Raw genomic sequence first — 14,805 nt, 5'->3', positions numbered from 1 at the left:
TAGCTAAGGTAAGAATGGCCGCATGTAGGCCACGGTCGATTTGTTTGTTACGCGATTTGTTTGTTTGTTACGTGTTTCGGCTCGCAGCAACGGGGCGAATCACGGTAGATTTGTTTGTTTGGCTCGTGTATTAGTTACTATATTAGTTGTTAATAGGGCTTTGACTTTTGCCCAAAAATCATATTCGAAGTTCGTTTGTTTATTAATATTAAAATTCGAATATATTCTATTTATTAATTATATTTTGACCATTAAATGTCTTCAGTAAGACTGATATTGGTATCAAACTTAAGTTCTATATGTTCTGTCCACCAGAGGGCAGTGTATCAGTCAATGTTAATAGACTACGTGCACGAAAGGCTGAGTACCGTTCTTTTTCCTGTTCGTCCATTGTGGTTGGTTGTTGGCATTGTCTCGGGCTGATTATAGATTAATTGTCATATCACATGACCACAGGTTTGGTAGGGTCTTTTAGTTGAACAGGGCCTCTAAATGTGTTTGGCCTGGGATTTTGGCACAAGGGATTATAACATCTTATCCTGTGTATTACTGAATGTTAGCTGACAGTGGACAAGAGGCAACGGACAAATGACAGGTCAGTCACAGAGCTGACATCCAGACAATCATTCAGACACACATTCACACCTAACAGCAATAAAAACAGTGACAGTAATGTGTGAAGCTAATAATGCAATAAATGTAGTCTATTGATCTTTATTCGTATACACTGTTAACATATAAACATGTGTCATATCAAATAGATTTATCCAGAAAGAAAAAGAAAATTTACCAAAGAACATCTCAACTCTCAACACTACAAACACAAACTGTACAATCAAAGCTGATTAACTTTAAAATAAATCTACTAATTTAATATGAGCATTGACTATGTGAAGAGTTTCTATGATTGAATGTAATAGTAGTTACTGGTGGTTTGAACTGGTTTTAACAGTAAGTGTAGCTTAATACTGCAGCTCACAGATATCTGAGGGCAGCTAAACAAATAAAGACGTCAGGCAACAACTGACCATATCATTCTGTGACAAACTGCGATCTGATCGTATGCTGCACACAGCTGTGAACAAAATCAAATGTACTGGCTGGACAGTTCTTATGAGCTCGCCATCACTGTGTCCTTTGATTATTGTTTTAGAAATCAGTCAATGGGGAACAGGAGTTAAATCATCAGCATCATTTATTAAGTCACTGTGTTGAAACAGGCTGTATTCAGGATCAGGATGGAAGGAAAACACTTTTATCATTGTCCATAAAACCTGTGAATACAACATAAAATAATGTAATAATAAAACATTACATTCAATCTTGTATCAGAAACCTTTGGTAGATAGACCCTTCACACCAAACACAACCAATCATTAAATAATATAAATGAGAGAATCATTAAATGATGGAATAGAAACCACAATAAAGACATTTTTCACTGATACAACTTCATCTAACAGAGACAGAGAAGACATTTAATGTTTAGTAAAGTTGTGAATAGAATTTATTATGTGGAGGCTCTATTTTAACTTTTAAACAACTCCTCAACTTCTATCTGGAGTTTACCTGTAGTACAATTAGCTCCATCACAACTATCTATGTTTACATGTTAGATGGTTATAAAGGCACTCTTTGTTATGAGGTGTGACATCAATCTACTTGTTGTCATGTTACAAATGCAGCATCTATATCAGGAAGGACATTTTCATAGCTGCTTTACCCAAAAACACATACAGTTATAAACTTTATGCTTCAATACATTCAGAACTCTGCCTCAGAAGACTGACTAACACCAGAAGAAGAGTAGTATTGTTGCTTTGGTGACCTCTCTGTTTCCAAACTACTAGTCTGAAAAGCCTCCTGTCTGTGATCTGGATGGTCTCTGAAGTCATCTTTAAATTTAAATCAAAAACATTTGGTGAAGCTGCTTTTAGTTGTTACGCTGGAACCATCTGAGAGTTGAGAATATCAACTAAATGTTTATTATCGTAAACCAAATACCTTACTGTATATAAATATCTTCATAATTAGTTTAGGTCATTGTATATTTGATTTAAAGTCTTCTCTTATTCATTATATTTGTCATCATTATTGTCATTATCAGTTTATTTTATTTATTCTTACAGAAGAAATCTGTGTTTGTGACTGAGAGGGAAGATTTCTCTCAAACTCAAAGTCTCATATTCTTTATAGAGTGGAGTTCTCTCTCCTCTTTCTGCTCTTTATCAGTTTCCTCTTGTTTCTGTTCAGACAAATGACTACAAATGTAGAAATGAGCTGTGATGTCACAAAATCCAAAATGCATAAACAAGTGGAAGGCGTGAATGAAGGCATTTCAATATTGAAAACCTTTTAAAGTCTCATAACATGCAAACGTAACTTTAATCAGATGATTCTATTCTCTGCATATGAAATGTCAGACAGAGCTAGTCCAGAGACTTCAGCTACCTTTGATCAGTGGTGCATTGTTGTCTTCACATCTGATTTATTTCTGGTCAGTATCTGGATGGACAGACAGATCTGCTCTCAAACTTTCTGTATCTGTTTCTGGAAAGAACAGGCCTATCCCCCCGTTAATGTCCACCCATGAATGTGTTACTACAAATAAAGACCAGCTAATCTAAACCAGATAAACCACTAATCTGCATCCCTACGATATCTGAGGCTGAAATACATCATCTATGTATCTGATGAGTTCTAATTTATTATTCAGTCAATAATTAACTGTTTTAAAAAGTCAAAAGCAGCAAATATTCAGATTTGACAGAAAAAGAAAACAACTTTAAACTTTAAAATGATCAGATATTCACTTAATTCACTTCTTGCTTCAACAGTAACTGTAAATATGTTTATTATGGCACTAACACACCTTGATCCAGAAAGGTTCATTGTCAATGAATGATCATTAGTAGTGGTTTGATTGTGGCTCATTAATACTAACATTACATGGTAAACCAGGTTCACTCCTTCACTGTGGCGCTGAGACATTTAATAACAACAATAAACTGTAGTGTGTGATCACAGAGAGGGTTAGATAGTGGAACACCTCTGTGTTCACTCCTGTATTCCTCTAGTAAACACTGGACACAACCAACTGATGAATGAGAGAGTAGATATACTGCAGGGCTTGATAGATGGACAGGCTTTAGGTGTTCAGACTACAGACTGATTACAGAGCAGGAGTTGATTGGATGTTCATGTCCTGAGACTCACACTCTGAGACAAAGCAAGGACAAAAGACATGAGGGATGGAAAACAGCAGAAACACAAGGAATGAGGGAGAGAAGACACCAGAGTCATGACAGAACATTTACATTTCTATTAAACAACACTTTAGTTGGTTTGAATGTTTGCTTTGAAATACAGAAAATATAGTAAAAACTAATTGAATGAAAGAAAAGATGGAAGAGAGTCAGAGGACCAAACATCAGATCAGCTGAACAAATGAAGTTTTCCTTTTAATACAGTGAGATCTACTCAGGACACATGTGAGTTAAGGCTACTACCTTATGACAGATGAAACTAATGACGGACATTTAACACTGTTCTTCTTCTTCTGTTGTTTATTGCATCTGTTTTCAAGTAAATTCACAAAAATAAAAACACAAAAATAAAAACAGCTGTAGAAGTTGAATTTAAATCAAACACAAACATTTAACTCACTTTTTCTCTTGTGACATTTTTCTTCATTTTGACAGAACAATCTTAACTCAAGGTCCATTTGCCAGGTCTGCAGAGCTTCTGATGACATTGTACTTCATTAGGAGAATAAAAAACTTGAACATCTATAGTTTTGTTACTTTGAGATCAGACGCTTTGTAAAAAAAAGACCTGGAATATGAGCATACACAAAATGGAGAGAACAAAACAAGTCAAGAAAAGCTAGAGGCTATAAACAGAAAGTGACAGAAATGATATGTCAGAACAAAATATCTGGTGTCATGTCTGAAAGGAGTATGACATTAAACATCAGGACCATTGTAATGATATATTCTGCTGTATTATAAATGAATTACAGAAGTTATCTGTTGACATGTAAACTTTTCTGGTTTAGACTTTTGTCTGGTTATACCTGTGTGACATTTAAATGTTCACGTACCTTTTAGTTTGTGTTGCTGTGCATCATTAGTGTCCAGAACCTCTGATTTATGTTTCATCTGAACTCTATATAATAATCACTATAGATTAGATCACTTCTGTCTCAAAGTTGTGGTTCTACTACTTGTGGTTCCTAGAATTACAAAAAGTAGAATATGAGGTAGAGCTTTCAGCTATCAGGCTCCTCTCCTGTGGAACCAGCTCCCAGTTTGGGTTCAGGAGGCAGACACCCTCTCTACTTTTAAGGTCAGGCTTAAGACTTTCCTTTTTGATCAAGATTATGGCTGGACTGAACCATCCCTTAGTTATGCTGCTATAGGCCTAGGCTGCTGGGGGATGATGTACCGAGCACATGTCCTCTACTCTCTTCTCTCTGACACCGTTCTCATATCCTCTAATTTCTTATTTTATTTTATTTCCCCTCCATCTTCCTGTGAGTATCTCTGACCTGGAGGTGTGTGTTTCCTGTGGAGTTCTATACTACATCTGTTGTCTTGGTCCTCATCAACCCGTCCAGTCTTCATGGCCTCCTGCGGTTATCCACTCCTACCTGAATGAACAATTCTCCAACCTGCCTATGATTCCTCTTATATTCTCAAACTGTCATGTAACATAATCAGCTATGTTGTATTTGTATCATCATCAGATTCTACATACGCTTTAGTCAGATGTATGTATCTATGACAGATGTATGTTTATCTTGCTGTTCTCTTCTCTCTCTTTTCTGTCTCTACCTGGACAGCTTTAGGCAGATGGGTCCCTCCATATGAGTTTAAGGTTCTGCTCAAGGTTTCTTCCTGTTAAAAAGGAGTTTTTCCTGCCACTGTCGTCTTCAGTCTTGCTCTGGGCATTTCAGACGGATTTTGTAAAGTGTCTTAAGAGTTTGTTCAAGGTCCTTCTATCTGCCACCAATGTCAGACTTCAATTTAGACATAAATTAAAATCAGAGAAAATTATTTTGCTGGTGGTACATTCATGTGTTGGTTTTCATCATGATCTTCAGGTGTTCACTGTCTCCACAATGAAGAAGAAAAATGTTTCATCCTCTCATCTTTCAGTTTACACATCTGGATCATTTTCCTGTAGAAACGATGAATCACACAAAGAAATTATTTAAAAAAAATACTTATCTCAAACATCAGGTAACAGCTACATGTTTAAATGTGAGTTCACCTGAAACAACAGCAGCTTTGAGACTATACTATTATATTTGTTTCGTTTGATTAACTGTGTTTACTGTCTACTCACTTTCTCAGGATCTGGACGTTCAGCTGATGATGATGAAGTGTCAGAAGCTAAAAAAATAAAAATAAAATGAATGGTTTCTGTCAAGTTGTTCTTTGAGATTTTAATAATCTTTAAATAAAGCTCACGGATATAAATCTGATCAAATAATCTACCTAATTTAAATACTGACAATACTTACTGTTAGCGCGTTTAAACCCTGAAATAGAGAAGACAGTTATTTAATCAGATTTATAAGAGAACACAAGAATAAAATGTGCTTTGTGCAGCCCTAATATGCACTATACAAACTATGTAATGTCACAAGCACAAGATATGAGACACGTGAAGCTATAAGAGCATTAATGCAAAAACACATGGACATGTTAAATACATATTGGATGTATAATGGGTTTTATGAGAAGTAAAACCATATTTTTGTTCTTCACCGTTGTTTTTTCTTGTACAGATGATGATTCCAGCTATGCAGGCTGTCAGGAGGAGCAACACTACAACAACTCCAATACCAGCAGCAACAGTAGGAGGGAACTCTGAGGAACGTAGAACCAATACAGGAGAAACTTCAGATCATTTGAAGATTAAGACAAACTACCAGAAATACTGTAGTGATTATTACAGTGTGATTTACCTATCGTTCTTACAATTTCCATCATTTATCTATCTATCGTTCACAGAGAACACATTGTCACAGGAGACTTGACACTTTAACAAGTCTAAATACTCTCTATATTACATCCAACATCCTCCATGTAAATATAAAAATATCAGTCAAACCTACAGTAAGCTGAGTACAGCTCAGGATCACATGTCAGGGAAAGAAATCTCAACAAGCAAATGTTGAAACTTAATCAGAAAACACACATTCAGCTTTATAGGAAGAACTTAAAAGTCTTAAGTCTGTCTCATGAATACTAAAGTAAACTAATTAGAGACAGGTATGAAAAATGCAGCAGTGAAAAAATACAGTTATGAATAAAAACATATTCTATAAATTAGAAGAGCACTGAGTAAATAGTAATGGAATATTATTTAAATATCTTCACTATACTGGTTTTGATGTCCCAATCATTCCTGAAACCTTCATACAAAGAAAACATCTCTGATTTAATATACAGTATGACTGAATGATCAATGAGACTTGGAACAACAGAAAAAAAAAAGAAGAGGAGGAAAGTAGATCCTCTTGTACAACAAGAAAACAAAAACAGGAGACACACAATGCCATCCACAACAACAAAACACACATTTGATTAAACTAAACCTGTTTCCTACCTCCATCACCACTTTTTACTTTAGGCTTACCCCGGTTTGTCTTAATTGATGCTTTGTCCAGTTTGGTGATGATGTCCTCCACACCAGAGAGCTGAAACACACAGTCGTACTTAGTCCAGTTTGAGACTGATGAGACATCCAGGTCAACATTCATCTGGAAGGATCCATCATGGTTGGGGAGGATCTCTCCTTGTTCCACTCCTTCATGAATCTCCTCTCCATCTTTCCTCCAGAACATCATGGCTCTGTCAGGGTAGAAACCTGTAGCGTGGCAGCTGACTGGAGAGGAGGGAGTCTTCTGGAGGAGAGACACTGAGGGGAGGTCTGGAGAGAGAGAGAGAGAGAGAGAGAGAGAGAGAGAGAACAAAGACAGTTAAGTTTCTGTATTACAGCCAACTTTATTCTATCATTTCTGTTAGATGTAATGTAGTATGAATGGCTTAGTTATACATATAAATATATATATATATATATACAGCATGTGAAGTGTAATTATGAAAAAGAGGTGATTTTACCTAATAATGATATTAAGAAGAGACATCAGGAGGGAGAGAGAGAGACAGTTTATAAAGTCCAGAGAGGAAGAGAAGGAGATGGAAAGATAAAAGAAAAGTGATGTAGAGAAACTGAGGCGAACTAATTTGTAAGAAAAAAAACACAAATGGCCAAAAATGGTGATATTAATATATAAAAGATAGAAAAAAGGGAGAGTGGTGAAGCGATAAAATGAGAGAAAGAGAAAAGAATGTAAACTGAGTGTAAACAGTTGGTCATACATTATAATGCTATGGTAGAAAAGTAACTGAGGAATATGAACATTGAGTTCATTACACTAACTGAGGTCATGTGATTTTACCTTTTCTCATCAGAGAGCTCCTCCCATAGTTCACATACTTCTTCAACCACTCAGGACAAGTCTGGGTGAGGTAGTTCTTCCTGGCTGCGATGTTAGCTTTGTTGTCCCACTTGTGTTTGGTGATGACAGCCTCTTGTTTTGGAGCGATCCATGACTCTGTCTCCAGGTTGAATACTATGAAGTCTTCTCCATCATAACCATCCTGAAAATATCCTTTCACCTCACCAGTCTCATCATCCCATTCACAGCCTACCATCCTCTGGACAATGTGGACACCTGAGAGACAGAGACAGAGAGCTTGCAGTGAACCAGACTCAGATCACATCACAATCATTTCATTATTTTATTTAATATCAAATCTTCACCACAGAGCTCCACTCATCAACAGATACAGAGGATCAACTCCTACTGTTCTTACTGGCCTGATGGAAACTACTGGACATTTTAGACAGAGACAGAACAGACTGACAGGAGACAGGGACACAGTGGGAAACCCTACATCCTTTACAATATCCATCAATTATTATTTTATTCTTTAAAATAAATAAATCACAACTGTTTTAAATGGTCAGAAACAAAAGCAGCTAAAGACTGGTTTTACTAGAAGCAGTTATTATAAAATCAAAGTTGTCATTGATTCATGTTCTATTGATCAACCAGTCCATTCATTAACTTAACACTTAAATATTATGTGTTTATTGTGGCACAGAAACACTATGGACAAATAAAGGTTAGTGGAATCTAATCTACTGTAGTTCTACTATATTATGGACACACTGTATTAGAAGAGTTCATCTAAACTGTTTTCTTCAACAAATTTACATCTTCAGCTAAAGATTTGTGTCACTGCTGATTATGTAATGAGTGTTTTTATTTATTTATCACTTGAAAATAGTGAAACTGATGAGGATAAATCTTCAAGCTGCTTCTTTTGTCCAAACAACACTGAACAGTATTTAATTTAGAACATTAAAGAGAGAAAAGAAGGAAATGTTCATATCTGAGAAACGTGAATCAACAAATGTCTGATTGATTAAAGAGTTCAATGATCACCTGATTGAAGAATTGTTGTCAATTCATTTAGTATCATCAACTAATTGATTTATTGATGAATCATTTCAGCACTGTTTGTCACGGCACAGACACAGTGCAGTCAAGTAAAGTTCATCTAATCCAGTCTGTAGTCCATGTACATATTTATTATTGATCAACAATCTGTGATCAGTACAGTAGAGTTCATTTAAAACACAAACTGAAATCTAACTTTACTCATCAGTCAAAAATATAAAAAGAGCTTCAATGTGAAATGTAAAGAAATGTGATTTTCCTCTCATATCACAGCTTGTAGTGTTTGTCTTTTAGTTTGTGTTTCTTATTTGTTTTAGTTTGTGAGTCTCAGTTTTTCTTTGAGCTTCTTCAAAGAACTCTGATGATATTAGCATTCGACCAGCAGCTCACTCTAAAAGTTAACATTTCATTTCTATTCACGGTCAGTTTGTCTCTGATTTATTTGTGAAACCTCGCTGCTAATAACAGATAACCTTCTGGAAAGTTAAGACGTCTACAGTTCTCTGACATTTACTTTGAGCCAACACTAGCTAGCTTGTTAACATTATGTGTATTTATGACAAATTAGTAAAGATTTTTAACCACAATAAAATGACTAACTAGATAAAGACATTACTAAATAATTTTCTCGTTCTTCTTTAGTTCAGAAACCAGTGAAACTCTTGTTGATCAGTCTGACAGACAGTCTGATCTGGTTCAACCTCCACTCAGTCCTCTCCCGCTCTCCACCATCAACTACAGCGTTACTGCATTTTAATAAACACACACAGTTCAGCTGCTGTCATTTAATTCTATAGTTTCTGTTCCTGTTGTCACATGAATGATCAGAAACAGTGATTTGATTGTGGCTCATTAATGCTAACGTTACCTGCTAAACCAGGCTAACTCCTCCACTGTGGCGCTGAGACGCTTTTTAAATCACTATTTTAGGATCATGACGTCAAAACCAACATAAATGCTGTTTAATAACTACACCTGTATATTGTGTGGTCACAGAGAGCACCCTGTCTGAGCAGGTAGACCACACTGTTACTGTATTTAATCAGAATATGAAGGAAAATCTCTGGTTTCAGGTGTAGAAGATACTTTCTGGATCATTTAACTGACAAACATCTTCACTAACTAGTAGGATCATTTCATCCTCTCTCCATCTGTCCAACTCTTAACTGAAAACTGATCATCAGTTCCCTGTCATTTTTATATTTTTAATGAATTTAAGCAGCGTCTCAGCTCAACAGCACAGAAGCTACAACTTTCCTGCTTTTACTAAGAATTTATGAGCCACAATCAAATCACTGTTTTTATGCCCATTCGGTTCAGAAAAATAATTCAATGAGAGCAGTTAAACAGTGAGTGTGTAAATTAAAAGACAGGATATGAGACGGTGGAGAGCAGGAGAGGACTGAATGGAGGTTTAACCAGATCAGACTGTCTGTTAAACTCATCATCACATGTTGGCTGTCATCTTTATTTATTTTTCTATTTCTCAACTAAAAAGGAACAAGAAAATATTCAGACATTTCTTTTCCTCAGTGATCAGGTGTTTCAGTTTGGTTTGAGATCTTTACACATTGAAACTGTTTGACTTATTTCTAGTGTTTTGTTTTCCTACTTTTTTCTTAATGGACTTTAAATTTATATAGCACTTCAACTAGACGATACATTTATGGCTCAATTAATTATTCTATTTTAGTTATTTATTATATTATGTTTTTGTCTGAGTTGGTCTGATCTAATCTAAAAAAGATAACGTGCTAAACATTTCTGTTGGTTTTGGGAAGGATTTGATAAGCCTATGTCCTATGTTATATATAACATATACCATAACTCTTTATATAAATATAAAGTAATAGAAAAGATTGGTTTATAAATCTGAAGGGGATGAAAAAATAGAAATAAAAAAAGTTTTGTTCACTCATAAAATGCATGCTAATTATCTATAGTCAGGAGACACATACCTTTTGACTGGTTGAATCGCTGCATTGCAACAGCTATGTTTGCTCTGAAAGCTTGTGAGTGGCCTTGTAGAGTGTGTGTTTCTTGTTCCACATACTCCTGGCCCAGGTTCTCAGTCATCCAGCTCTGCTTGGCCTCAAATCTGTTGATCCTGCTGTCAAAGTAGCCCATCAGCTCATCATCTAGGAGATGCAAACCCACAATCTCTGGGAATTCCTTCAGACCAGTGCTGCCTGTATAAAATGCCTTCCAGGAGTGCATTACTAGGAACCAAGAAACAGAGAAAAAAATAAAAGTTTCCTTTTGAGTAAACATGGCAGAAATCACAAATGAACGTATTGTTTAATTTACCTCTATGACTGATTAATATTAATCTATCATAATGATCTTGGTCATAGATTGCATAACAAATCTTTATACTGTCTCTGGTTTGACTAAACTTTACTGCCCTCTGCTGCTACCACAGATGGATAGTAGTGGACACATGAACAAATGTTTTTAAACTAAAGATTACATTCAGTTTATTAGTTTATTTAGCTAGTTGTCATTTGACAGAATGAGAATTATCTAAACGTGAAGTGCTCTTGATAAAAAATCGCCTCCACAAGCAAATGCATAGTTCGATATATATACAGCCATATTCAATGTTTTCCTAACTAATTTAATTTAATCGTTTGTGTTTCAGCTTGAAGCTCTTAAGTATCATGAAGAGAATTAACACGTGATTAGTTTTTACATTCGTTTATATTGTGTTACAGGACAATAACTGAAACGAAACCAAAAGAAACCCCGCCACATCAGATTATTATTATTATTATTATTAATAATAATGCTTTTACAAATCAAAATGATTAATCAGTGAATTTCTTACCCGCAGATGAGGCCTGGAAAATGAAGAAAATGAGAACAAAACCCTTCATCTTCTTTGCGGTGGTGAGGAGCAAGAATCAAATTTACCGCTGATGTTAATCACATGCTTCTCCGAAACTGTTTGACAAACAGGAAGCGAATTCACTTCAGGAAATTAGTCATAGCACTTGTGACTAATATTTCTCTGCGGTTTCTAGGTAGAGTTGAGGAACAGAGGTTGTTGTTGGATGATGAAAAAATAGACAGGCCTTTATTTCAGATAAATTCTGATTCAGAACTATCCTGATACAAAGAGGCCACTCCCTTCAACCCATATAACCAAAAGTCTCCCTGTATCCTCAAGAGGAAAGCTAAGAAACAAGCTGATTGATGCTTCCAATCAGCACAAACATCTTTTCTGAGTTTTTTTTCCACTTCCATTTTTTTCTTCTTCCACTCGAATGTTTGTTATAAAAGCTCTTTTAGCAGCGATTTCTGTTAACATTACCCACCTAATTTAAACATGAAGATGTATTGCGGCAATCACACTAACCATCACACTCAACAAGTCAATGCACAATGAGAGCCAGGCACACTGTCCTGAGATGGAATGTAGAGTTATTTTAATGTATTCAAGTGTAGATGAATTATCATTTATCTCAGGTACTGTGGCAGAGACAGTGTTGTAGTGTAGTGCAGCACAGTAGTATCGTCTCAGTCTCTGTAATGTGTGTGAGACATCTCGTCATTTGTCTTAAGGTCATGTCTTGCTTTTTTGCATGTGTTGTGCCTTCCTGTTTTATTGTGAAATCTTACTTCTCCTATCGTTTCAGACCACTTCACTTCCTGCCTGTGTTCCCGCCAGTTTCGATTGTCTGCCCCGCCCTCATTGGCTTCACCTGTTCCTCATTGTCTCTTGTGTATTTAGAGTGTGTTAGTCCTCCTCTCTGTGCCAGTTCGTTTGCACTCCTGTGTCTCACGTTCCAGCACTCCTTGTATCTCTGGTATCTGTCTTCTCGGTTTTTGGATTTTTGCCTGTTTCTGACTTCTGCCCTTGCCTCTTCCTTTGGACTTGTTTGCCTGTTTTGGACTGTCTTTTGTGTACCGGATCTCTATTCTGGAAGTAAATTGTGATATTGGAAACCCAAGACTGTTTGTTTGAGTCGTGCATTTGAGTCCTGACTTTGTTGAGCCCCAGCCGTAACAGAACGAACTGGCCAGCTATGGATTCAGCCGACTCAAAAAGTTTACATTCTTCCATTCGAGCCCAGGAGGAACGGATTTCTCGTCATGAGCAGGAACTCTCAGCTGTCTGCAGGGGAGTGAGGGAACTCACCCAGGTCCAGGAAGGGTTTCGGGCCTCCATTGGAAATCAAGTGAACCAATTGAGTAATCAGTTTCAACAGTTAATGAGTCGTCTGGATTTCCTTGTGTCCTCTGCCTCAGCAACCATGACTGCCCCTGTCACTACTCCTACTCATTCTCCAGCTCCGGCTTCTGCTCCTGCTCTACACCTCGCCAAGCCTGAGCGTTTTTCTGGAGATTCCGGGAACTGTCGGGCATTCCTGGTCCAGTGTGGACTTCATTTTGAGCTGCAGGCTCCTGCTTTTCCTACTGAGCGCTCCAAGGTGGCATTCATCATAACCCATCTCTCCGGCAGAGCTGAGGCCTGGGCAACGGCTGAGTGGGCACGTGACTCTCCGGTTTTCCAATCCTTGGAACTCTTCTCTCGTACTCTGAGCAAGATATTTGACCACACTACCCCTGGCCGTGAGGCAGCACGTAAGCTGGTGGGCCTACAACAAGGCAAGCGGCGTGTCATTGATTATGCCATAGAGTTCCGCACCCTGGCAGCTGACAGCGACTGGGGTACTTCTGCTCAACTGGACAACTTTCTCCATGGCCTGGCTGACCCGATTAAGGACCAGTTGGTTCCCTTAGAGGTTCCCTCTGATTTGGACGCTGCCATTGCTCTGGCAATCCGGATTGACACTCGTCTAATGGAGAGAGAGAAGGACAAAATCAGATCTGCAGTTCCTCCATCCGCCCGGAGGGAGCAATCTCTGGGAAATCGGGCTTCGTGGCAGGCTCTTCCAACTGCTTCACCTGCAGTCAACTCGTCAGCACCCCATGCTGCGCCTGAGGAGTCCATGCAACTGGGAAGAGCCAGATTAACATCAGAGGAGAGACGTCGTCGTCTACGAGAAGGCCGATGCATCTATTGCTCACAGCTGGGTCATTTCCTGTCCTCCTGTCCAGTAAAAGACAGGGCTCACCAATGAGGAAGAGGGCATTGGTGAGCCGAACCACGTCCTCTAACTATGCCTCTCGCCCCCTCACTCAAGCTTCACTCATCACCCCTTCTCAGACTATTTCTCATCCTTTGTTGGTGGATTCTGGGGCTGATGAGAGTTTTATGGATTGGGAATTAGCCAGGAGGCTGGGCCTTGACCCCATTCCTCTGCCTGAAACACTGGAGGCGAACGCGTTGGATGGACGACTGCTGTGCAGGGTCACTCATCGCACTCAACCCATTCAGCTCACCATGACAGGTAATCACACCGAGCTCCTGAGTTTCCACCTTTTTGACTCGTCTTTACATCCTCTCATTCTGGGGTTACCATGGCTTACTAAACACAACCCTCACATTAACTGGGCCACTGGTGAGATTATGGGCTGGTGTGAAGGATGTTTGATAACCTGCTGTTCCACAACTTCACCCCTGAAGTCCCCTCAGGGCTCCACATCAGCAACTCCAGATGACGAGTTTCCAGACCTGTCCGGTGTCCCCTCCTGTTATCTCGACCTCAAGGAGGTTTTCAATAAGGCTCGGGCTACTTTTCTACCTCCACACCGGCCCTATGACTGCTGCATAGATCTTCTTCCGGGAACGTCTCCCCCCAGAGGTCGGCTTTATTCATTGTCAGCTCCTGAAAGGGAGGCCATGCGGAAATACATTGACTCTTCCCTTGCTGCCGGCATCATCCGACCATCATCCTCTCCAGCTGGAGCTGGGTTTTTCTTCGTGGATAAGAAGGATAAGACCCTTCGGCCATGCATCGACTATAGAGGTCTAAACAACATCACCATCAAGAACAGGTACCCGCTCCCACTAATATCTTCTGCTTTTGAACTGTTAAAAGACGCCAAGATCTTCACTAAGCTTGATCTTAGGAATGCTTATCACTTGGTGAGGATTAGGGAGGGGGATGAGTGGAAGACAGCATTTAACACTCCCAGCGGTCACTATGAATATTTGGTCATGCCTTTCGGCCTCACAAATGCTCCAGCTGTCTTTCAGGCCTTGGTCAATGATGTCCTTCGTGATATGTTGAACCAGTTTGTCTTTGTGTACCTGGATGATATCCTTATTTTCTCTCCGGATGAAGTCTCCCATGTCCAGCATGTTCGTCAGGTTCTGCAGCGCCTTCTCGACCACGAGCTCTTTGTCAAGGCGG

The 14,805-nt window shown here is 38.4% G+C and overlaps 1 protein-coding gene across 1 annotated transcript; it reads right to left on the bottom strand.

Annotated features, from left to right (window-relative positions):
- Positions 1–5,248: 5,248 nt before the first annotated feature.
- Positions 5,249–10,155, bottom strand: LOC311501359 (major histocompatibility complex class I-related gene protein-like). Its single transcript, XM_084563122.1, has 2 exons — positions 7,475–10,155; positions 5,249–6,942 (listed from the first exon to the last, which is right to left on the bottom strand). Exons 1-2 carry the CDS (start codon positions 7,728–7,730, stop codon positions 6,602–6,604), a joined length of 597 nt encoding a protein of 198 aa, XP_084419248.1. The 5' UTR covers positions 7,731–10,155; the 3' UTR covers positions 5,249–6,601.
- Positions 10,156–14,805: the final 4,650 nt, after the last annotated feature.

The sequence above is a fragment of the Chelon labrosus genome, assembly GCF_963514085.1.
Source record: "Chelon labrosus genome assembly, chromosome: 16".
In the NCBI taxonomy this organism is placed as follows: domain Eukaryota; kingdom Metazoa; phylum Chordata; class Actinopteri; order Mugiliformes; family Mugilidae; genus Chelon; species Chelon labrosus.
Note: the sequence above shows the minus strand (reverse complement) of the source record. Positions and strands in the feature narration are given on the sequence as shown.

Bases quoted from the DNA above. Each gene is read 5' to 3' on its own strand.
- LOC311501359 (XM_084563122.1), bottom strand. From the start codon at position 7,730: ATGGTAGGCTGTGAATGGGATGATGAGACTGGTGAGGTGAAAGGATAT. The intron at 6,943-7,474 runs GTAAAATCACAT...CTCTCTCTCCAG, and splicing joins GAGCTCTCTGATGAGAAAAG to ACCTCCCCTCAGTGTCTCTC.